General features: G+C 48.2%; 1 protein-coding gene across 3 annotated transcripts in view; it reads left to right on the top strand.

Annotated features, from left to right (window-relative positions):
* The window catches only part of DDX31 (DEAD-box helicase 31), a 71,581-nt gene that overhangs the window by 42,625 nt on the left and 4,313 nt on the right, over positions 1-24,643 (top strand). The window contains exons 17-20 of one of the 3 annotated variants that reach the window (XM_084797848.1): positions 3,231-3,312; positions 9,373-9,484; positions 16,316-16,487; positions 23,591-24,540. In XM_084797848.1, coding sequence (XP_084653974.1) covers positions 3,231-3,312; positions 9,373-9,484; positions 16,316-16,487; positions 23,591-23,603 — 379 coding nt within the window. In that variant the 3' untranslated portion in view covers positions 23,604-24,540. Of the gene's footprint in view, positions 1-3,230; positions 3,313-9,372; positions 9,485-16,315; positions 16,488-23,590; positions 24,541-24,643 lie in introns of those variants that run through there. The other 2 variants (XM_084797847.1, XM_084797846.1) reach the window with 2 other exon arrangements.

A 24,643-nucleotide genomic window follows, 5' to 3' on the forward strand; every position in this document is an offset into this window, starting at 1 on the left:
GGCACATTAATCATGAAAAGAGGCAGTGCAGGAGGGCAATGTGCATGTTTTGTGCTTGAGATCATAAGAACTAGACAGTGGGGGACTGGGCAGCTGCTGAATTGCCCCTGCCTTCCTGTGTGGGAGCTGCAGAGCTCTCCTTACAATGCACTTCAGCATCCTGAGCAAGAGGCAGGTGCCCTGGGCTTTTGCCCCTCCACCTGAGTGCTCGAAACTCAGTTTCTCTGTCCTTCCCACTTGTTTATGGTGCTAACTCCTTCCTGCTTAAGTGTGTTGCTAAGTGCAGGCGACATTTTGCTGGATGTATTTTTTCTTGTCTTTTCCTAGCAAGACAGAGTGATTTGGATCTGTCCATAGGACTGAAACAGTCATGGTGGATCTGCTTTGGTCCTCAGAAGCAGTGCCTTAGGTTAGAGGGAAGACCTTTAAATTAAATGGCTGCAGTTCCTTGACATTTCTGTTTGCGTACGCCCTGGCCTAGCTGGGCAGTATTACCTTCTACAAGCAAGGACATCTTGTCTGTAGTTGAATTGGTTTGTGACTGTTTTAACACATGTTTTTCTCTCTAGCTGTTTATCACATTTTTTTTCTCTCTGTTTAAAAATTTCACCACTAAAGTTTTTTATTTTTTGTTTTCCTTTTTGAGACAGGGTCTTACTCTGTAGCCCAGGCTGGCCTTGAACCGACTGCATGGCCCAAGCTAGCCTCAAGCTTTTTGTCAGTCTTCTTGCCTTAGCCTCCCACATGCTGTACTCCAGGTTCTTACATTGATTTTCCATTTGCGTATCTGTCTCTGCCTGTTCCCCAAAGGTGACAAGTAGGAGTCAAATGGGACAGAGGAAAAAACACAGATGCATCTGTTCCACCCTTAGGTGTCCAGCTGTGGCAGGCAGGTTCAGCCACCATCTGTCTCTGTCCCACACAGGTTGGGGGGCAGGAGGCAATGCTTCTGGGGGAAGGAGCACCCTGGCCTTGCCTCCCACCTCCCTAGCCCTCCACTCCTGCAGCTGCCTCTCCCTGCTATAGAAACAGCTCTCCTTTATGGGTCTGTGTGATGCTGAGGGTGGAGGCTGGGGCTGAGGGCTCAGGAGGAGTTGACACATCTCAGGTGAGTGGCAGCCTTGTCAGGGTAACCGCTGGGGAAAGGGAGAGAATTGTCTTCCCCCGTACAAGGGTGCCGGTCGTGTTTTAATTTGCTGTTATGTTTTTAAAAAGAAGGAAGAAAACGTTCAACAAAATCATTTATTTTTCGTGATGTTTCTGTCCCCTGGAGCTCCTCCTTCCCTCTCCTCTGGAGGATGAGCGCAGCAGCTCACATTCTGTCTGTGCCTGTGCTTCTGTGTTGCTCCCCAGTTAGTTCTACAGCCGTGGCCTTGGAGTCGCTGTGTGCACTGGAGCTTGCCAGGCGCTTTTCAGGATAGTCATGCTCTCTTGTTTTGACTCCCGGCTTCAACAGTTTGCTTGTGCCTCTAGGTTTTGGGGGGGAATCATTTGATCCTCAGCTCTGAATGATTAGCAGACAAGAAAGAGTATTAAAGATTCTCTACAGTAGAGAAAGGATAGAGGAGCTGTGGACAGAGCTAGTTCCCTCACCGCTGTCACTGTGGTCTTTTCTAAATAGGCTATGTGAAATAATTATTTCCTTGTCTATTCAAGTATTATGCCAAGAAGCAAGCCTACAATAGCCTACCATGATAGTTAATAGCCAAGCTTTAGTAAGAAGTAATGGCAGAGGGTTGGCAAGGCAGCTGGCCTGTGTTCCATACCCAGAACCCACATGGTAGAACTGACTCCTGCCCTTGCTCTCCGACTCCCACCCATGTTGTATGTATGTGCCATGTACACACACAAGCATATACCAAGGAAGGAAGGATGGTAGAAGCCTAGTATGGAGATATTTGCTTGTAATTCCAGCACTGGGTGGAGGCAGGAGGATCTAGGCCAGCCTTGTTTCCATAGTAAGTCAAGGTCAGAAGCCTAGAGTACATGAGTCCTTGTGCCCAAAAAAAATGAGTGAAGAAAGGAAAATGAAAGCAGGATGGATGAATGGGCGTTTAGAAGGAAGAACCCCCCATGTAAGGTAGCCTGCTTTAGATCCATCAGGGAAAAGGAAGTGCAAGGGACACTGGCTAAGCTGGCCCTGGTCACACCTCTTTTTTTTCAAATGCCTAAAGCCTTAAGAAAATTCCTTTACCAGGGCTAGAAAGATGGCTCAGAGGCTAAGAGCACTGCCTGCTCTTCCCAAGGTACTGAGTTCACTTCCCAGCAACTACATGGTGGCTCAGAACCACCTGTAATGGGATCTGGTGCCCTCTTCTGGAGTTTAGGCATATATGCAGGCAAAATAGTGTATACTTAATAAATAAATAAATCTTTTAAAAAAAAAGAAAGCTGCACGGTGGTGGCACGTGCCTTTAATCCCAGCACTCGGGAGGCAGAGGCAGGCAGATTGCTGTGAGTTCGAGACCAACCTGGTCTACAAAGTGAGTCCAGGACAGCCAAGGCTAACACAGAGAAACCCTGTCTAAAATAAAGAAAGAAAGAAAATTCCTTTACTTGCCTTAATCCTAGCACTGAGGAGCCAGAAGCAGGCAGAGCTCTGTGAGTTTGAGGCCAGCCATGGCTACATAGTGCGACCCCCTTCTCAAGAAGGAGAGGAGGAGATTATCCTCTTCTTTACACAGTTTTTATTAACATTTACTTATGGTGTAGAGGGTGATAAACAGATGTGAAGGTCAGAGAACAACTCTGGGATTGAGATCTCTTCTATGTAGGTCCTGATGCTTGACATCAGGCTGCAGGCTTGGTAGGGAGATCGTGTGCCAACTAAGGCACTCACTGGCCTGCTGTTCCCTTTCTCAGCTCTAGCTTGTGCTTAGGTCTAGTTTCAGTACGGGCTGGTTTCCCTCCCTCCCTCCTCCCTCCCTCCCTCCCTCCCTCCCTCTCTCCTCCCTCCCTCCCTCCCCCCTCCCTCCCTCCCTCCCTCCCTCTCTATCTATCTCTTTGGTTTTTGGTTTTTCAAGACAAGGTCTCTCTGTGTGGCCCTGGCTGTCCTAGATTGGCTTTGTAGACCAGGCTGGCCTCGAACTGAGAGATCCTCCTGCCTCTGCCTCCCAAGTGCTGGGATTAAAGGCGTGCGCCACCACGCCTAGCCAGGCTGGTTTTATACATCAGAATTCATGCTATCTCTTGGAAAGTAAGAGGCTGGCTTTCTTGTGCTCTTCTTACAGTGTTTCTGAGATGAAGATGGAAGACATTTTGGCTGTCCTGGCAAAAGATGATTGTCTTAAAAGGAAGCAGAAGGGAGCCCAGGTGAGTGGCTCATAATCTTGATCTGGGTGGGCTGTTTCTTCTGCCAAACAGAATGTACATTTTAAGGACCAAGAGCATTAGATAAGGTCAGCTCTTTGGTTTGGTTTTGTGTTTGTTTGTTAGTCTTTTGTTGTTGTTGTTTTGTTTTGTTTTTGGCTGTCTTGGACTCGCTTTGTAGACCAGGCTGGCCTTGAACTCACAGCAATCTGCCTGCCTCTGCCTCCCGAGTGCTGGGATTAAAGGTGTGCGCCACCACGCCTGGCTATAAGGTCAGCTCTTGATTGTGGATTTTTTTCTTCTTTTCCCCCTGAATATGTTTGCTAGTTCATCCAGTTAATGGGCACCAGTCCATTCTGGAGGACTGCCAGGCAGCAGCAGGCTCTGCAGAAAGGAGGTCTAGGGCATTGAGTCTGGAGCCAGCGTTATAAGTCCACCCAGGTGGTGGCCCCTCTCCAGATCATCAGCAAGGACCGCTGATGAGACCTGCCCATCTACAGCACAATGGGAGAAATAAATATCTCTTTCTCTCTTTCAGACATACTTAGAGTGTCCATTTTTTAATGTGAGTGCACTGTCCACAAAGGAAGAGTAAAGTTGAGGTCGTTAAGAAGAAAAATGTTTACCATGCATGCAGCTCCATATGGAGATAGCGAGCTGCACCTGCAGGCCTGAGCACCCCCTCCCTGCTGCCTTCCGGCCCTGCCTCTCTAGTCCATTGCTCAGTGCAGCGTATGCACATGTGTGTTGCTCTATGTGACCTGGCTAACTACTTGAATATTTTACATTTATTTTTCTTAGGCCTGATGATGGGGTGGGAAAATCAGACCCACTTAGACCAGGCTGAGATACAGGCTGAGATACTCCTCATTTATCAGGTGCCTTTATTTGAATCAGTCCTGCTTTTGAAGCAGGGGCCTAGGTTTATCTGGCTCTGGCTTAAGCTCCTTCTTCCAGAATACACCTAAGGGAGTTTAAGTCAGCAACTACTTTCGGGTGGGGCCATAAATCCTTCTAGTAACCCCATGAAGTAGACATGACCTAATTACTAGGCCAGGAGAATGGCACTAAGAGTGAAGGGCCACACAAAGCGCAAAGCCAGCGATCTGGCCTCGGAGCACTGGTACTAGCCTTGCACCCTGTGGCCCCACTCCCAGTGGCTGGTACAGCACAGAAGGAGAGCTGACGTGCTGCTCTGTTTGTTTCATGTAGTGATTTGGGTTTGGGTTGATTTGGTTTGGGTTTTTTTGAGACAGGGTCTCTCTGTGCAGCCTTGGCAGTCCTGGACTCACTTTGTAGACCAGGCTGACCTCAAACTCAGAGATCCGCCTGCCTCTGCCTCCTGAGTGCTGGGATTACAGGTGTGCACCACCACCACTCCAAGGTGTAGGGAATTATTTTGGTTCTTTGTTTAGTTTGGTTTTTGGTGAGACAGGGTCTCGCTGTGTAACCTAGACTGGCTTTTAAACTCAGGGTCCTGCTGGCTCAGCCTCACCTGCGCTGAGAGTGCAGGCGTGCACTATATGACTAGCTTGGAATGTTCTTTTTCAGTGGCACTGGTGATCCACCCAAGGCCTTGGTGTCTGCTACATTTACAGTGGAGCCACGTTACACACTGAACTTTTTTTAAGTAGCTGTTTGATGTTTCCACTGAGATGAAGTTTGGTCAGTAAATGACACCACACCACACCACAAATCCTTGTGACTTGAAAAGGATGTTTAAAGACACAGTTGATGAACAAATTATTTTAGGTGACTTTCCGCGTGAAACATGACATCCATGCTAGAGTGGGCTTATTGGTCTGTTTTTAAGGGATTGAGCATCTGACATAGATGCACTGTGGTCTTTGTCCGCCTCTGTTATTTATTCTGTAAGTGTTGTGCATAGAGCTTATGTTTTAAGGTTCCGTGGTTATTTCACTGTGGTTCCAGCTCTACAGTGTCAGCAGGGATGCAGTGTTGAGAGTGGCTGAGAGCAGGTCCCTGGGTCAGACTCTTCAGCTGGTGCCTCTAGCGAAGTGCTGGGCCCCTGCAAGCCTCAGCTTCCTTGTGTGTAAAGCTGAGGTATACAGTACTCCTCTAAGGAGAGTAGAGAGTGGTGTGAGAAACAGTCTGAAAGTACCAGGTATGCTATAAAATACAGAAGGCTACCAGCGTAGTTGCCACACTGCCCTGGCGGTGCTATATCTTAAGAAATAAATAGAACATGAACATCTGCCTGCCATCCCGAAATGAGAACCAGCTGGAAAGATGACAAAATGAGATCCTAAAAGTTGGATCAAACTTAGCCTTCTGTAGATTGTTTCTGGGACCAGCTTTGCTTTGAGTCTTTATCCCTGAACACAGACTTTTTCTCCAGGGAGGTGATCTTTGTGTTGGTTGGAACAGCACCCCACCCCCATCCCACAAGGGTGCATGTCCCCAGGGAAGGAACACAGAGGCTGCATTTTCCTCTCTCCTTTCAGCAACTGGCCGTGTCATTTTTAGCATCTGCCTTTCTGTGGCCTTGCAGCATTAGTTCTTCTCCTTAAGCCCTTTCCTGGCTGGGGGCCAGCCTCAAAGACGTCCTAAGCCCTAAGAGCCATTGTAAAGGCCTGGGCAAGAGTCAAGCCAGCCTGAACTTGAGTCTTTGCCTCACAGCTGGTACCTCTGTGGCCTTGGGCAGATTTCCTGCCTCCTGAACTCGGTCTTCCTGTCTGTAGAAGGAGGAGAGCGCCCACATCTGTGGGCTGCCTAGGGGTTTAATAAAAGGAAGGAGAAAGAGCTTGTCTTGCTTTCAAGCCATGCAAGTTCTCCAGGTTCCCACTTTTGCGTAGGAATGAGTTTAATGCTTTTTTTCCCAGTGCTTTTATTGTTTATAATTTGCTGCTGTTTGTATGATGGGGGGAATGCTAAGGAAGATTGGGTTTTCACTGACATTGCCATGTTAACTTGGAAAACTAAACTCATCACACTTCTGTTGATTGAGACCTAGCCTGTAAGAACAAAGCTTCATTTAACTCAAAGGAAAGATGCCCGATCTGAGTTGCCGTATTATTAGTCACATAGATATCTAGCTGGGACGGGCACAGTGGGTGCTGGGTCCAGCTTCCATTCTGTTTCTCATGAAAAGTGTGCCTGTCCCAGGCAGCTCTGCAGCAGATGCACAAGTGGCCAGCATACAAATGCCACACTTCCTTACCATCCCCTCTTCTTCCCCAGCTCTGCTCCAGCCATGGTAAATGTCCCTTTGGCACACACAGTTTTGGGCTTCTGTGAACAGAAAGAAAGCTAGTGAAGCATCTGTAAAATGTATATTTCATATTTAGGTGTATGAAATATATATACAGCTGCGTCTGGGTGTGAGTGTTCACCTTCCTACAAAGAGAATAAATTTGATCTTTCAGCTTGACTGGGAGGCACTCAGAAGGTTCTGAGGACCTCGGGTGAAGCTTGGCTTGGCAGGAAAGTGATTAAAACAAAACCCTTCCATTTAGTTAAATATATCTTGGAAGTTGGCTGTTCAGCACAATGCCGCCACTATGCACACACCTCTGCCTGCCACTGCCACCACCTAAAACTTCTCAGACAAAGTGGTCCAGCCTAGTTTTCTCCAAAGCATCTCTTGGCTTCTGGGCGTTGTGAAGTTTTCATGCAGAGTGTGCACCCTCTCAGCATGTTTTTCTACAAGTTTTTTTGTCCTGTGAGCTCTGCTTATAAAATTCTCCAAACTGTCGCTGGCGTTGGGAAGTGTTAAAATCAGATCATAGACCCTAGCTCATCCTTTCTCAGGATCTTTTGTCTTGAGGATCAGTGGGGTGTTGCAGACAGAGGGCTCCGAGAGCCAGTAGGGGGCTGGAAGCATGATTTTTCTCAACTGCCTGTGGTCTGCTAGCTGCAGGTTGGCTTCATTAACCAGTAGCCAGCCTGTGTCTGTGAGGGTGGGAGAGGCAGTGCTGCCTGCTCACCAGCCTCGGGGCTCTGACCCACTCTCATTACAGGAGCATTTACCTGTCTAGGGCTGAGGTGGCACTGACGAACCCTGCCCCACTCTGTCTTCAGTTTAAATTTAGACTGTCCTCCCCCAACCAAACATTACCTCGTTCATTCTCAGGAGGGACATTCTTATAGCGTTTCTGCAATTGGTGGTAAGACATGTTTTTTTCTAACTGTGTTGTTTTCTGTCATTAACTTTTTCTTCCGTTTCACTAAAACTGACCTCATCATTTTAACTGAGCCTGATTTTATCATTTTTCTACACATTTTACTTGTATATGCACTCACATTATATATATGTAGTGTTTTTTTGGTTGGGAAGAAAAGATGCCTCATTTTGAAACCTAAAGGGGGGAATAAGAAAAGCCCTTTGTAATATATTGCCATATTATCACTAAATCCCCTGACAGTTGTGACACAGAAGCAAGTCACCTGTCACTTAAGCTTGAGGTCTCTTTAATTTTCTCCTGGAATTCGCACCAGGCTGTCTTTAATTTGAGGCCTTTATTGGAATTGTGAAACCTCTCTGCCTCCCCGGCTCTCAGATCTATTCTGAGAGCTGTTACAGAGTGTATACAATAACCAACAGAGGGATCCAGAGAGGGCTGCAGCGCTGTTTATTTAACACTCTAGAGGGATTTCTGTGCTTATTCGGTCCTGGCTGCCCGGCTTTCAATATCGCTTTGACAACCATTCTGCCCTTCTCATTAATTTTAAACAGTTAAAACACAGGAAAAAGAGGAAAAAGTTTTCATTATTAAAGTGCTTTACTTTTTAATAACAGAGGATTCTGTCCGCCAGGGGAAAGGGCATCCTCACTAATTTCACATTCATATTAAAAAAAAAAATGCAGCAAGGTGACAGTTGTGCTGCTGAGGTGGCTTAACGAAAGGAGGGCAGCGGAGAGGCTTGCATTTCCCATCAGTTAAGGGGCGAAGAAATCCTTGCTAATGACAACAGCAAATGTCCACTTTGGTAACACGGCTTCTCAGTGGTGCTTCTCCTGACATGGGAGTGGATAGAACCCTTAGGGGGCCATGTACTGTGAAATCAGCTCGACTGTCATCAGCCAAACAGGTAGCAGGGTGATGTGACTACACCAAAACCATCTCCAGGTTGTTAAGTCTCTATTAATGCAGAGATGAGTGCCTGCCCAAAAGAAGCCTTCTCCTCTCCCTCTTGTTCTTCCTTTTCTGCCCTTAAAAGTACAGGGGAGACGAGGCCAGCACAGGTGCTCACACCTGTCCTGAAGGCCGAGAAAAGGTCGAGGTTCCACACAGGACCCTCCTTAGGCTGCAAGGTCTCCTTGTTGAGTAAAAAGCACCTGTGTTTGTTGTTAGAGAGAGGAAATAAAAATCACTGCTTCTAGAAGGAATTCTTAAAAGATGTCTTTTCTCTGGGATTTTAAAAGATGAAAATGGTCCTATATATTATTGATAGTTTTCTGTGGCTACAGTGGTGTTCCAGGCTGCAGAGACTTAGGCAGCCTTTGAGTATGGCTGACTGAAAAGCTGCCTTCTTAATAGGTCCTCAGAACTCAGCCTGGTGGTTACAGGCTTCTGTAGCAAATCTAACCCACTCACAGCCAACCCCTGGGAAGGGAGGAAGCAAGCTCAGAGTTCAGGGATAGATAGCTTGGTAAGGCTGACTTTTAGGCAGATCACTGGGGTGGTCTTAGGGGGAAATGCCTTTTCCACCGATAAGGGAGTAAGGGAGAAAAACTTAGGAGAGAAGCGTTGTTTGAGGACAGCCTGTGTTCGCCATTTAAAATGCTAGAATTAGGCTTGGGAAACTCTAGAGTGCCTCCAAAGGTCTTTGACTTTGAACATGAGTGATAAGAGGTCATGAAGGAAAGTAGGCAAACAAATAAATAGACCCAGCCTGCTCCCGCCTCACGTTGTCCTCATCTTTGCTTGACTTTAACATCTTCATAGCTCCCTTCTTTCCCTAGTAATATTGAAAGGATTACCCTTGTTGGCCCCTGGGTGGTTACCGTGTGATTTTACTGTTATTAAATCTATTATAAACTGCTTCATTATTCCTGACTTCAACTCTGTCTCTCCTTTAATCCTTCCGTCACCCTCCCAGAAATCCCTTGCCATTGGCCCCCAGGAAATCCGAGAACGAGCCACAGTATTGCAGACAGTGTTTGAAGATTACGTGCACTCCAGTGAGAGGATGGTCTCCTGGGCAAAGAAAGGTCAGTGGAGATTGGGGGTGGGGTAGCCCCACAAGGCGCTGACTTCACCCCTCACCACACACAGTGGTGGTCCAGAGGGCAACCAGGGACCTCTGTGTACCAATCAAAGACCTCATTCTGCAGTAATTCTGCAGGGTTTGGAAGCAGGCTCGGAAGGCTTTAAAGTGATATTAAATGTTAATTTCATCCATCTCCATCATTTGCACAAATGAGGCTTTATCTTGGCTTATATTAGGACTAGAGCTTTGACCCAACAACTTAGATCTTGGGGATCTCTGTCTTTCTCTGTGAACACCAGACAGCAGAGGCGACACAGCAGCAGAAGCATTGTAGATATAGAAATGGCAGGTGAAGGAAAGGGATGGAAGCCTTAGACCTAAGGAGTCTTGTTTGAAGGTACAGATGGAAATGAGCATGGCAAGGGGAGGAAGGGCCATAGACCATGAACCTGGGCAATTCATAGACGAGATACAGTTCTCAGGTCCTTTGTGGGATAAATTAGCCCCCGAGATCCCAGTAACTAAGGGCAGAATCAGTAGTTCCACTTGAACAGTGGTGATAATACCCAACTGTTTTTCCTAGTGGGATGTTCTGGCTGGTGACTAATAAGACCTAAATTGGAGCCAGGTGGTGGCACACACCATTAATCCCGGCACTGGGAGGCAGAAGCATGCAGATCTCTGAGTCTGAGGACAGCATGGTCTACAGAGTGAGTTCCAAGGACAGCCAGGACTACACAGAAACCCTGTCTCAAACAAACAAAAAGACTCAAGTTGGAGGAGTATACAGTTCTTCCTGAGAGTTCCTTGAGATTTTTGAGAAAAATGAAGCTTTTCTTTAAAGACAGGAACTCATTCTGTAGACCAGGCTGGCCTCAAACTCACAAGCAGTTTATCTGCCTGCTGAGTGCTGGGAGTAAGGATGCTCTCAGGCCTGGCTATCATTTTTCCTTTCTTTTAAAAATAGTTTTCATTTAGTTTTGAGACAGGGTCATGCTACATGTACAGCCCAAGCAGGTCTTAAACTTGGGACGCTCCTGCCACAGTCTCCCAAGTGCTGGGACTACAAACATGTACCACCACTCCCTGCTACAAGTACCTTTTAAAAATAATTTACTTGGCAGTGTTAGAGTTTGTCACTGTTCCAGGTCTTCAGTGCATCCTCTGCATTGTAACCTAGTGTAGTAAGAGGGGACAGGAGCAGCTGTGAGATAATGAACGTGGTAAGGAGTGCTGTAGATAGTGCTGCAAAGTACAGAGCGGCGCGTCAGGGAAGGGAAAGGCAGGGCAGTGGCCTGCACGTGCTTGGTAAGGAGCTCAAAGTAAGCCCCGCTGAGAAGGTGATACTTGAGCAAAGCAAACAGGGACTAGTGTTTATCTTCTGAAGGAAGGAAGGACGAGGATGGGCTAGCTGAGACAGAATCCCATCGAGCTTGGAGGCAGCTCTGAGGTCTGAGGTGTTGGGAGGCTTCGGGCTGAGCTGTGGCTCAATGGGCCTGGCTCCTGTGTGGGACTAGACCCTGAGGTAAGATTGAAAACTGGAGATTGGGCTACAGTGAGCAGCCAGCAAGCAGTAGGTGAGAAAAACAGCAGCAGGATTCCAGCCCTAGCACTAACAGCAGCAACAAAGAGACAAACACATGTTCTCACATAGCCATCATTAGTAATCTTCAGCATACTTGAGACAGAACTGTTGGCATAATGTTCTTATGGACTGTGTTCAGTTTACCCTTGTTCATTCAAATGTTGATTTCTCCACCCCACTCTCTGGACCAATCCGGACATCGCATTGTGACTCTGTTTTCAAGTTTCAAGTTTGTGTCACCATGTCACCATTTGTTCTCTGTGTTGCCATTAAAAACCAACTAGCCAGTGTTGTGCAATAACAGAGAATAGGGTGGTACGTCCTGGTAGAGTGAGAGGAGGAGAAAGAGCAGGAGGAGGAGGAGGAATGCACGTGGAAAGAACTGGGCGCACCGGGAGGACCGAGCAGGACCTAGGGTATGGGTAAAAAGCCAGTATAAAGTGGCAAATGAGAACGGGAGGAAGCTATACCAGCATGGAGGATTAGGATGGAGTAATTATTGCACAGCATTGTGCTATAGCCTAATTAAATAGGTCCTAGTCTCTTTGTGTGGTTATTTGGGTATATACTGGGTTAACAAGTAACCACTGATATTACTAAAATAGTAATTAAATAATAAAATTCATTCAACACAGATCTGTATGCAATGGAAGTTTGTCTTTCATTGCCAGCCATGTTTGTAACTGATATATTTCCTTCTAGTCGTTTCTCTAATAAGACCCTGTCTCCAGCATTTTCCAGTAGTTCACAAGAACCTCCCTGTAGAGGAGCCAAACACTGCAGTTGTGATTTTGGCCTTGGCGGAAGATGGCAGACTCATCTGAATTTGGGTTGATAGTGACATTGCAGTGGAAAGAGAGATGCCTACTCACACCATGCACTTTGACTGTGTCACTGGTATTCCCGGGCTGTGGCAAGACTTCCCTGCGTAGGTGCAGCCGGCCCACTCGGGCGCCTAACCACCTTCCTTCCTCCAGAAGATAAATCACCTTCTCACCTTGAAAGTTAACCAGCGGTCTTCAGAGGCTGGGGTTGGGGGTGCTGTCTGTCATCAGAGTTACTGGTCCTTTATTGGAGCTGTAGGAGCAGAGCTGCCTCCTGAGTTTATGGTGTGTATTTACCACAAGAAGGAAATGTGTAGGTCATTTCTCTCGTATGCTACCTGATTCTCACTCAGGTTGATAGGGGCTGGAACCAGCTGCCCTTACCCCCTTAGAATGTAGTCAAATCTGTTTTGGGACACGGAGCCCTTCACTGACCTCTCCTGTGACTTAAGCTTGTGACTTTTGGAGGTGTAGGGCAATGTGTCCACTGCTGCTCCTGAGGAACTGAACCTGTGATACAGGGATAAGTTGCCACTTACCTTTTGCATTTCAGTTTGCATATGCAAATTCCTCAACCAACTTGCTTCCCTTTTGTGCCATTACAGAACCTACCTCATGAATAGTTAACAGTGCAGCTGGCCTTGCCTTTATGGCAGAAAACTAGGTAGAACCTGGGCCAAGTCTGCATTTGTTGCCCTTTTTCATTTTTTGACCCCACCGTTGTTAACAGCTCAATTGTTGCCAGTCTCTAGAACAGTTATTCCCTTTTCCCCCTCTCTGTGTTCTTAGCTAGGACCCAGGCTACAGAAACAGTGGTAATGTGTTCTCCTTCTAGACTCTGAAGGAAAGTTTTAGAAAGCAGAACCTCTGCCTACATATGCCCTTGTGCCCTTGCTCCTGCGGTCTGGCCTCTGCAGAGCAGGGATCATGTGGGGTCCTTATACCTGTGCTTGGAAGGGACACTTCTACGTGGTAATTCATTTACCTCCTTACTTCAGTGAGATGGCATTGGCCGGTCACGTTGCCAAGTGCTTGTCTTTAAGAGAACCACAAGAACTGCATTTTTTTTTCTCACATCCTTTGGGTAATGTGGCTGTTGGTATAGGTGTGCATGCCTGTGTGGTGGGCCAGACTGGCGTAGGTGTGCATGCCTGTGTGGGAGATCAGACTGGTGTAGGTGTGCATGCCTGTGTGGTGGGCCAGACTGGTGTAGGTGTGCATGCCTGTGTGGTGGGCCAGACTGGCGTAGGTGTGCATGCCTGTGTGGGAGATCAGACTGGTGTAGGTGTGCATGCCTGTGTGGTGGGCCAGACTGGTGTAGGTGTGCATGCCTGTGTGGGAGATCAGACTGGTGTAGGTGTGCATGCCTGTGTGGTGGGCCAGACTGGTGTAGGTGTGCATGCCTGTGTGGGAGATCAGACTGGTGTAGGTGTGCATGCCTGTGTGGTGGGCCAGACTGGTGTAGGTGTGCATGCCTGTGTGGGAGATCAGACTGGTGTAGGTGTGCATGCCTGTGTGGTGGGCCAGACTGGTATAGGTGTGCATGCCTGTGTGGGAGATCAGACTGGTGTAGGTGTGCATGCCTGTGTGGTGGGCCAGACTGGTATAGGTGTGCATGCCTGTGTGGGAGATCAGACTGGTGTAGGTGTGCATGCCTGTGTGGTGGGCCAGACTGGTGTAGGTGTGCATACCTGTGTGGGAGATCAGACTGGTGTAGGTGTGCATACCTGTGTGGGAGATCAGACTGGTGTAGGTGTGCATGCCTGTGTGGTGGGCCAGACTGGTGTAGGTGTGCATACCTGTGTGGGAGATCAGACTGGTGTAGGTGTGCATACCTGTGTGGGAGATCAGACTGGTGTAGGTGTGCATACCTGTGTGGGAGATCAGACTGGTGTAGGTGTGCATGCCTGTGTGGTGGGCCAGACTGGTGTAGGTGTGCATGCCTGTGTGGGAGATCAGACTGGGCTTGTGATGTGGGCAAGAGGAATGTCTTCAGGCTGCAGTATTGTTCTCTGCCTTCTTATCCTAGGAGTCATCTGCATGACACCTCCATTCGTGATCCAGATGCCCATGGATAAAAAAGGACAATGTGTCCAGGTGGATTATTTTAGACAGATTCCCTCTCTAATTCATGCCCCTTAAATAGCTCCCTGGAAAATAAGAGCCGGCATCTAAAATGCTCAACTTTCATTGCCTGTAGCTCCATCCGTCACCCTGAATAAACGTCTCCTTGCAGTTCTACACTTCCTGCTGTGCTGGTCCCATAGCCCTATTCCTTCTGTGCATTCTAGACACTGCCAGCATGAACCACTCCTGCCCCTGCTGTCTCAGAGCTAGCAAACATGGAAGGCCATGCAAGTGTGCAAGGACAGCCAGCTGCCACTGTCCCTTGTGACACTAGAACCTGGAGGACTGGAAGGTTAATTTAAAATATGCAGTGTGAAGTGCTGCCTGCGCTGATGTCTGGAGCAGAAACATTTCCTGCCATTGTTCAGCAACTTGTTATCCTTATAAAGCTTCTAGCTGGGCCCCCATATCTCTTGGGACAGACATCTACTTGCTTGCTTCCTGGTAGTGTGTGCTGTGGCAGAGAGGATGGTTGTGGGCCAGGCAGAGACCCGGGGCTCAGCTGCTTATGTGGAAGAGTGGCAGGAAGTGAGATATGGGCTATCTTTGGGGTGGCCCAGACTCTTGGCTTGCCTCAGTGGGATGTTTTAGGCCAGAGTTAAGTGTTGGGATTGGGGAAAGAAAGGGCAGTAGAGGAGTCAGGTCTTGGAGGTCACTGCAGTGCCAGCGAGTTCCTTTCTGAGAGTGTGAGTAACTGTGGTAGGGCCAGTGTCAGAACCCTCCAGACAGTGCAGGCCATTTGGAGTGTTAAAGATGCTCTTTGAAAAAGCTGGTCCCTGGTTATGGGAAGGGAAGTGAACACAGATTTAAGAGAGGTGCAGAGGAGTTGCCGTGCTTATTATTTCTCATCGATTGGGAAAAGGAGTTCACTTTGCTCAGTAAATAGAGCTTTGATGGATTCCCAGGATCCTTCCAGGAGATGATCTGCTAAAATGACACTTTTTATTACTGTTCATAAACGGCAATCTCCAGGTGCTGCTGGGATATTACACTTAAGCTGTGGGCAAACTTGCCAGTCCAGTGGCTCAACCATCTAGGTGAGGGAGGCTGGTGCTTGGTGCCTCTGTCGTCAGTGGTACAGGGCTGGTCCCAGCCCTCCTGATAGAGGAGCTGGGTGCGAAGGTAAAAGAGCAGTGATAAACCGGCCTGTGGTGGCACAGGCCTTTGATCCTAGCACTGGGGAGGCAGAGCAGGTGAGTCTCTGAGGACAGCCAAGGCTCCACAGAGAAACCCTGTCTCAAAAAACCAAAACCAAAACAGAAAACAAAAAAGAGCAGCGATGGGCAGAATACACTGCATATCATCCCTTGCTGGAAAGAGGGAGGCGAGGTGCACTCGCAGAGCGAGGTGCAGGACAGTCTGTCCTCAGGGGAGACGTCTGGTGAAAGCACAGAGGCCCAGCCAGAGCTCCAGCACGCGGGAGTACAGCCCAGCTCCTCTAGCTTCACTGGGGTCTAGGACAAGGAATCTGTTCCTCCTAACTTTAAAGTGGAGCTGCAGCTTCGCAACTGGACTCTCCAGACTGGTGGTGGGCACACAGGTCAACTGTTCTCGGCACTGTTCCAGTTTTTTTCATTTCCTTTCTCCTTGGCGTGCTTATGTGCATTAGTTATTCAAAAGTAACTGATTTCCCTCTAATACGTATCTAAGAATGTTCTCATTTTCATAAGAAAATGTTGATCGTTTAGTTTCTTCATTCGTTTTACTGTATTTAACAAACAGGTGCCGAGTACATGGTGCATTCCAGGCACTGTGGTAGGCCTTGAGACTGTATTTGAAAGAGCAGAGAGGCCCTCCTCTGTTGGATTGTTACACACTCTCCTGCAAAGGCAAATTTTACAGGATTTATTTGAGTGATAATTTAGGCTATAATTTTTTGTTTCTGGATTTTCCCCCCAAACTTTATTTTTATTGTTTTAACTATGTGTATGCATTTGTATGTGTGTGTGGGGTGTATAAATAGGTGAGCACAGTTGCCTGGGGAGGCATCAGATCCCTGCAGAGCTAACAGGCTGTCGGGAGCTGACTAGTGTAGGTGCTGGGATCCAGACTCAGGTCTTCTGCAAGAACAGTGCATATGGCCTCTAACCACTGACTATCTCCGCAGCCGTTTTAGAGATTTTAAGGACATATACAAGTGTGGCTTCAGGTTGCCTGTGTTGGAATTGTCCTGGCTCTGTTCTCGTTCGTGGCAAGATAAAATAGGGAAACATGGAGATGGGGTGACTCTGAGACTTGAGAACTCCTATTCTGACCTCCTCCTCCTCCTCCTCCTCCTCCTCCTCCTTTCCTTTAGCCCTGCAGTCCTTCATCCGAGCCTACGCGACCTACCCCAGGGAGCTGAAGCCTATCTTCCATGTCCGATCCCTACACCTTGGGCATGTGGCTAAAAGTTTTGGGCTAAGAGATGCTCCTAAAAACCTTAGTGTCTCTGCTGTGAAGAAGAAGAAGGCGGCAAGCTGGAAAAGGTGAGATGCAAGTTAGACTGTGTGCAAGGCTCTTTACATGAGCAGGTAAGGTGATCTGGAAGACTGATACCAGCTCTTCTGTCATGTGCGTGTGTGTGTGCGTGCTTGTGTGTGTGTAATAAATTATCACTAGTGTCTGCCTATCTTTCTTTTTTTAAATTATTTAATTAGTTTACTCAGATTACATCTCAGTTGTTTTCCCCTCACTTGTATCTGCCCATTCCTCACTCCCTCCCGCTTTCACCCTATTCCCCTTCCCTAGGTCTATGACCGAAGGGGACCTCCTCCCCCACTAATACAGAAACACTTGGAACAAGAGGAAAAATCATCACTAATCCTGCAAAAAAATTCAGTTGGGCACAAATGTAGTGAGGATTACTAAGCAGAGAATCGGGTCTGTTGAGCTGTCTTCATGTCCCAGTAGAGTGGCTTGGAAGGCTCCTGGTGTGCTCCATATCATCAGCTCTGGTCGCAGCTTCTGTCCTTGGGAGCTATGGCTGGGGGCTTAGATCCCAAGAGCTTCCTGCACCCTCACTGCAGCTAGCCATAGTGCTGGTGCACCTCAGGTGCTGAGTTTACAGAGCAGAAGCCACAGACCCTTGCCTGAGTGCAGGGTTGCTTTGTCCAAGGGTCCTTATGAAAGGAATGCCAGGGTGAGCAGAGCTGCCCTTTGAGGTCAGTTGTCCTGAGTCCAGTCCCACAGTGCTGAGCTAACTCGGCCATTGCTCAGCAGGTTGTCTGCATTATCTGCTTTCCCTCCTTAGGCAGCAGGCCCAGCCTCTCACCGTAGCCTGAGCGCTGGAGACTCTGAGAGTACGCTGTAGGGGGCTAGAGGCACCTCTGTCCATTGCTGTATGGGAAGAGCTAGTGCAGGTGTGAGTGCTGGGGCAGTGTGAAAACGGTCTTGCCTTGCCCAGTTTTGGTGTAGACTCCTTGGATGCTCGAGTACTTAACTGCATTGTCCATTGTCTGTCCTTTTTCTGCATGTTAGTTGCAAATGCTAACATTTTCCTGCCCTGACTTGGAGGTTAGGCAACCTCATGCTTTCTGCTGTTCCCACCTGTCTGTCCTGCTTTTTCACCAGGAAGCACTCATTCATTGCCTCACCAGTGTGATCAGCACCTGGTTTCAGAGGGAAGAGGTGCTGCCCTGTGTAGGGTCCCAGTCTTAGAGTCGAGAGACTCAGACTTCACTTACAGCTCCATTCTGATGGGGTCCTGGGAAGCAAATGTCTTAGTGGCAGCATTGACCTTACCATGAGAAGCCACTGGGGAAAGAGAGTGATCACAACCTCATGTCTCAGCTGACCCTAGCTAGCAGATGGGCACCAAGACCACTATACCCCTGTGAGCGGCTGATTGAACAGGGCTTTATTCAGGAAAGAATGGGCTGATTAGCTGCTAAAGAGCATGTAAGATGGTATGGGGCAGCCTTTGATGTCTGGCTGGCGCAGCAGGGAGCCAAGCAATGAGTGACAGCAGTGTGTCACAGGATTACTCTGAGTGGCTATGCCACTCTCTGTTCTTACCATGTCACCACTCTGTAACAGCCCTTTTCTGTTGTTGTGCCTTCTTTTGAAGGCCTTTCTCACCGTGCACCCCCCCCCCCCCCAGCTTGCTAGCACAGACTGAGGACAGTAGGTACCGTTTTGTATTTGGGAAAGTGTTGTCACTCCTGGAAGAGGAGTGACTGTGCAGCTAATCTGCACATGAACTGTGTAATTGTGGCCAGGGTGAGTGGCAGGGAGAACCTGACAGATTGTCCACACTTGTACGTCAGGACTCAAGCAAAGGCCAGTTGCTACTTTTTGAGGACTGCAAAGAAAAGCCCATTAAACCTCACAAGGTACAAAGAATTGGGCCTGCTGTGGCCATGGTTATTATTATGAAATCTGCCTGTCAAGAAAGAGACGGGTTCCGTCTGTCAGTGCAGAGGAGTGTAGGACTGGCACTAAGTCCTCAAGTGCTCTGCTTCCCAGCTTCTGGAGTTCCCGGCCAGAAAGAGCAAGTGCAGGGCCTGTGCAGACCATGATGTCTGCTAGCAAAGCCAGCCAACTGTGAGCCTGTCCTCAAACAGCAGCCTCGGGTGCTGGTCGGGTGTGAGTTGTGCACTCCCATGCAGTGGCAAAGGGATTTTGTCTTTGCTGTACATGACCTCTTTCCCTTTACACATCCACTTTTCAGCACAAGAAAGTAAGTAACATCTCTAAATGAGATCTTAATAGTCAGGTCTCTGTCAGCTTCCCACCCTCAGTTCTGAAAAGGACCAGGAAACATCTCTCCACATCTATGTCTACAGTCAGTCACAAAACCTTTTCTGGCACCTACACACATCTCTGTCAAAGCAGCCCCCACCCCAACAGCTACATGTACATGTGCACAGGTGCTGTCGGTAAAATATTGAATGGCCCCTTAGCAACATTCATCACAAATACAGCAGTTCCTGGGAAGCAAAAGTGGTAACATCATCCTCTATCCTCTAAAATTGCCATCTTCCCTGAGACATTGAGACTGGGCCCTGTCTGCTGTGCAGGGTCAGTTGGGCTGTTGGCCAGGGTGTTTGTTGAGGCACTGGTGAGTGAGGTGAGTCCAGGGATGTGCTTTGTGAGAGCTGTGAATCCTTCTCACTTGGTGAGTGGGAAGTAACAGCCGGTGTCACTGACAGTCTGCAGTTTGTAAGTCCCCAGCCTTGTGTCAGTTATTCCATACCTCCAGCACCACTTTCCCAAGCTTCTGCTGTCGCCTCCAGTGCGGTCATCAGAGTCCAGCCTCTGCCCCTGGTCTCAGCTCATCTTAATTGTTAACTTCTCGAATAAGTGTATTTTACTTGTACTTTACTTGTATTTTACTCTCAGTCCATCCTTGTCAAAGTGTTACCTAGTAGTTCCCATTTTATCAAACAAGGTAAGCATTCTAAAACCTCTTTTCATCCTTCCTAGACGTGACTGTGCTTGGCCAGGAAGGAGAGTGTGCTAAGGGCTGGCTCTACCTGGCCAGCACAGCATAGCCAAGCATCTTCTCAACCTCCACCCTTCTAAAGCCCCACAAGTCTTTCATGTCTCAGGATGAGTAAGCATCCTATGGAAACCACGCATGGCAGGCATTTCCTTGTAGACAGACTTGACCTTCTCTGAATCAGCACAAACTCCTCATCGCTGGAGTTCCCACTGAAGGGCTTACAGGCTCTGGCTTGGGTGCTTTTCGTGTTAACAGCCTTCACTGTGTCCTTGTCAACAGTAAGTGCTCACTCACCCTGTGTGACTATGTGAACTTGAGTTCTTGGTTCTTCTATTCCCCTTTCCCTCCCCTTGCTTCCTCAGGCTATGAGAATGTCCCCCTATGGGTTGGCTAGCTCACTTGCATGCTGTGGGCCGTTGGGCAGGCAACAGCCTCTCTGTACCTCACTTCTCTTGCCTCTTGAAGGGTAGATACTTGAGCCTCGTGGTATCATTGTGGAGACAAACCAGATGCTGAGATGCTTCCGTTTTGTACAATTCACGCATTTAGCCACCATGGCAATGGCCCTGTGACTGTCTAGCCCTTTCTGCTGGCCTTCAGTATCCAAGTATTCCTGGGATTGAGGACCAGAGTATGTGTGGAAGTAGCTGCAACCTTCCAGCACTCTGGAACAACCTTGACAGCAGAATCGGGTCCCCTGAAGATGAGCACTAAGAAGCTGCAGCTGCATCGCCCTGTGAAGCAATATCCTCATCATTAGGAGCAGCTTGCCTGCCAATTTTTACGTGGCATTTACAACCTCCCTAATATCACTTAATTAGCTGAAGGAAAACCTGGAATCCTGCCCATTGTGAAATTTTTTCTCAATTTCTTTGAGCCAGTTATTCTGCAAAAAACAGATTGGCCCAATGTGAGATGAGAAGCTGGGCACAGCCACACTTGGAGGCCCAGGCTTTCTCCACACATGTCCACTGCACCTGAGTTGGGGGTCTCCTGGTCCATCTTGCAGCACACAGAGGCCTTGGTCCCTTGGGCCTTCTTGACTCCATCTCTTCTTCCCTTGACTTCTAAACTCAGTGTTGATGAGTCAGCTCTTGGCTTCTGGTGAGGTCCTGTGTGGTTTTTGTTCCATGCCCCTTGTGGCCCCACTCCCACCCTTTAACCCATGCAACCCTGGCTTAGAACCTTTGGTGATGTCCTGTTGCTTAGCCTGTTGATGGGCTCTCCGCATCTCTTCTCAGACCTGCCTGAGTAGTCAGATGCCGTCACTTGTTCTGACACAATGACACAGTCATACCCATGTGTGGGGTGTGTGTATTTAATGTCTCTTGAGGTGCCTCAGCAGAGATCCCATCAGGTTTTGTTCACTGTGCCTACAACACTCCTGGCACATAATAGATGCAAAAGAAATACTTTGGAGTAGATGAGTGGAGTCATTCTGGGACTCTGAGGGAAGAGAAAAAGAATTGTTCTGCTATGAATGGAGGTGAACTCAGTTAGTACTCAGTGACCTGTGAAGATGATCAGCTCTGCTGGAGGAGCCATCATCCCCTTCAGAGCTCTGTGTGGAGAGGAGTAGGGCTAGACTACCTCTACACTGCAGGTAGTTCTGCAGGAAGATCAGCTTGGCCCAGCTTTCCATTGGTCTTCCAGGGGAAAATATGGAAGAGATCAGGTTACCATCACTACTGTCTTCTACCCACTCATCCAGAACTCTGTCTCACTTGAGGATCAGAGAGAAGTAAGACCACCAGCGAGAGCTGTGGAGACAAAGGCATGAAAACAATCTACCCCTAAGTCTGCTGTGAAAAACCAAGTGCCCAGGTCCCACCCCAAAGACCACAATTGAGTCACAGAAATGACATCGAGATGACTACAGACTTGACTTGTTGACTGAAAAGGGTACCCTTAACAGTGTGACAGGCCGGTGCCTTTAGTGTCTGTGCCACAGAACTAAGGGCGGAAGAGCTGTTGAGAGGGCCTTTGGCCAGGCAGTAGAATAAACTTGGAAGTGCAGGCTGGGTGCTCTAGAGCCCTTGTTCTGAGGAAAAGAAACTTGTGTCATCAAGAAGGTGGCCTGGAGGTGGCACACAACTTTAATTCCAGTACTTGGGAGGCAGAGTCAGGCGGATTGTGAGTTCAGGGCCAGCCTGGTCTACATAGCAAATTCCAGGATAGTAAGAGCTACACGGAGAAACCCTTTCTCAAAAAGAAAGAAAGAAGGTGGCTGAATGAGTGACTGGGCTCTTGGACAGGGGATGCTAACTGCACAGGGCACTGGGCCACCTGTTGTAAGCTCACAGTCCCATCCAAATGCACTGACTGGCCTGGAGACCCTTCCTCTCTGCAGCTCTGGTACCATAGGCCCTGCTGCCCTGGACTCTGGGGCAGTTACAGCTCCGAACTTGCAAACTTTACATCTGCCCTTTTGTTTGTATCACTATTTTTTTCTCTCTCTCTGACATTGTGCAATTACCAGCTTTCTGCCTCCTTGTAGAACAGACACACCCTCATCTCCACCCTGCTAATGAGGCTATTAGAGGGAACTCACTGTGACCTTGAGCTTCCTCCACACCTGAGGCACTCCTGCAGACAGCGGGAGCCATAGGGTGGGTGTTCTGTCACACAGTCAGGGCCGACAACAGAGACAGTGATGTTTGCTCCTAGAGTCATTCACACACTGGACTTAGATGCTGTAGCTGGCCCAGCAAACAGGCCACACCAGTGAGGCAGCATGCAACAGGAAGTGGTTCTCCTTATTAAACCTTACCTGCGCTGCCTTGCCTGGCTCCTGCCTTTCAGAAAGTCTATTTTTTAAAAAACCCATTTCTCACGGTTTAGTTTTACTTGTCCTAAAAACCTTCCTGTGAGAACTGACTCTTCTGTCTCTAGGCCAACTCCACTTCTGCTGAGCCACCTCTGCAGTAGGAGGGGGCATACCCCAGCCCTCCCTCAATCTATTCTCCAGAGAACAAGGCCTTCCCTTCTGATTTTAACATGTATGAAATGTCTCGAAGTCTTTTAAACAATACCTTTATTCTGGCCCTGAACTCCTGTAAGTAGCAGTCTGAAAAAGAAAAGTAACTTGTTTGACCCTCAAGAGGAGGGGTGCACAGGGTGCAGTAGAATATGCCTTTAATCTAGGAGAATCTGGTGGGTTTCTATGAGTTCAAGGCCAGCCTGGTCTAAATAGTGAGTTCCAGAAGAGCCAGTGCTATGCAGAGAGGCCCTGTTTCAAAAAGCCAAAGGAGGGGAGGTATTGAGAACCAGCCTCCCAGATCACCGGTGTACTGCACTCAGCATGTGGAGTGTGCATTATTTGATGGCAGCAGGGTCACTCTCCTGAGAACTCATGCTGTCTGCCAAGCTGATTCTTTCACACACATTATCCCGTGGATACCCCACGGACACTGTGACCAAATGAGAAACTAGAGCCCAGACTAAGCTCCTCCATCTCTGTCCTTGCATGTCTTGCACTCATCTTCCTGTGACTAGAAGCTGCACTGCTCTCAGCAGGCAGGAGCTGAGATCCAGCCTAGGCCTTCCAAGTCCAGATCAGATCTGGCCAACAAAAGCACACAAGAGCTCCTTTGCTCTTACTTTCAAGGTCAGGGCCCCTAATCTGTCCCACTTGAAGGTCACCTTCTGAACCTATTCTTTTGGTCAGTAGAACATTGTGAGCATTCTCTCATCTCTCTGAACATGTAATAAGTACACTCAGAGAATCTCCTGGGCAGAGACAGAGGGTGTTGGACAGGAGAGACCCAGAAGACTGAGCTCTGAGATTTAGACTCAAGATTTTGCCCTGAGCTGGTATTCTCAGAAATCTAACCATAGCAGGTTTGGTTTTTGGTTTTTTTTTTTTTAAGATTTATCTATTCGTTGTGTATACAATGTTTTGCCTGCATGTACACCTCCACGCCAGACGATAGCACCAGATCTCTTTATAGATGGTTGTGAGCCACCATGTGGTTGCTGGGAATTGAACTCAGGACTTCTGGAAGAGCAGCCAGTGCTCTTAACGTCTGAGTCATCTCTCCAGCCCAACCATAGCAGTTTTAAATGTGCTTGTTTTCTAAGCCACTTCTCCATCTTAACAATAATTCATAGTTTTTGTTTTGTTTTGTTTTGTTTTGTTTTTTACAGAGAACTGAAATAACACAATAGTCTTCAATTCTTCTGCTTGTCCTCTGCGCTCAGGCACTTTATGAACTTGCTGCTGACTTCAGGTCATCAGCCAGGTGAGTGCCTGAGCTGGGGTCCCAACCACTGCTAGCAGGTTCTGTTCTTCTGCTCACTACCCAACATGGCCACCTGGCATTCAGCATCCATGCTTAAGGGCTGAGAATTCTTCTAAGACTTTTGGTCACCTGGGCTCAGAAGGCTCAGGGTTCCTACCACTTGAAGAATTCTGTCTCAGTTCTTCCCCTGAGTCACCAGATAGGACCTTGCTCCACTCCCACAGGTGCACAGCCCTAGCATCAACAAGCACTTGCCAGTTTCCTACAGTTGACACTCTTAACATTGTGCTTGCTTTTAGCTAATGACTCCAGGTTTTGTTCCATTTCTCAACAGTCTTGTTCTTTGACAGAAAGCTGAACGTTCATGTGTCCCAGCTACATTTCTATTACTATGATAAATACCGTGAAAAGCAATTTGGGGAAGAAAGAAAGGGTTTATTTCAGCCTGTAGTTGATAGTCCGTCCCTCAGGGATGTCAGAGCAGGAACATAGAGTCAGGAAGTGAAGCAGAAACCATGGAGAGATGCTGCCTGCTGACTTGCTTCTCATGGCTTCTCAGCCTGCTTCCTCATACCGTCCAGAGGTCCCCTCTTCCTGGTGCCTATAGCCTGCATCAAGCTGACAATACTAACCAGCACACTGTGCTGGAGACTGACTTCTGTCGTGCCTGCTGCTGCAGTAAGGCTTGCTAAGACACAGAAACTCAACTTAGTTGAATCCTGAGAATTGAAGTTGCAATCTTGGGTGGCTGGGCTGGGATATGTCTTCTTTCCGTCCCAGCAGTGACTGACATGTTGGGTGTTACATGGCATGCTCCCCTTCCCACACTGGTGCTGCTTCACCTGCGTTTCATACTGCACTGGGGGGGGGGGGGGGGAGGGTGCTCCCTTCTCTTCTCCTCTGTTGTCTACAAGCCAGTAGAACCCTGATGGCATGCTGCCATCTCCTCCTCACTTCA

The sequence above is a fragment of the Acomys minous genome, assembly GCF_964271855.1.
Source record: "Acomys minous genome assembly, chromosome: 10".
In the NCBI taxonomy this organism is placed as follows: Eukaryota; Metazoa; Chordata; class Mammalia; order Rodentia; family Muridae; genus Acomys; species Acomys minous.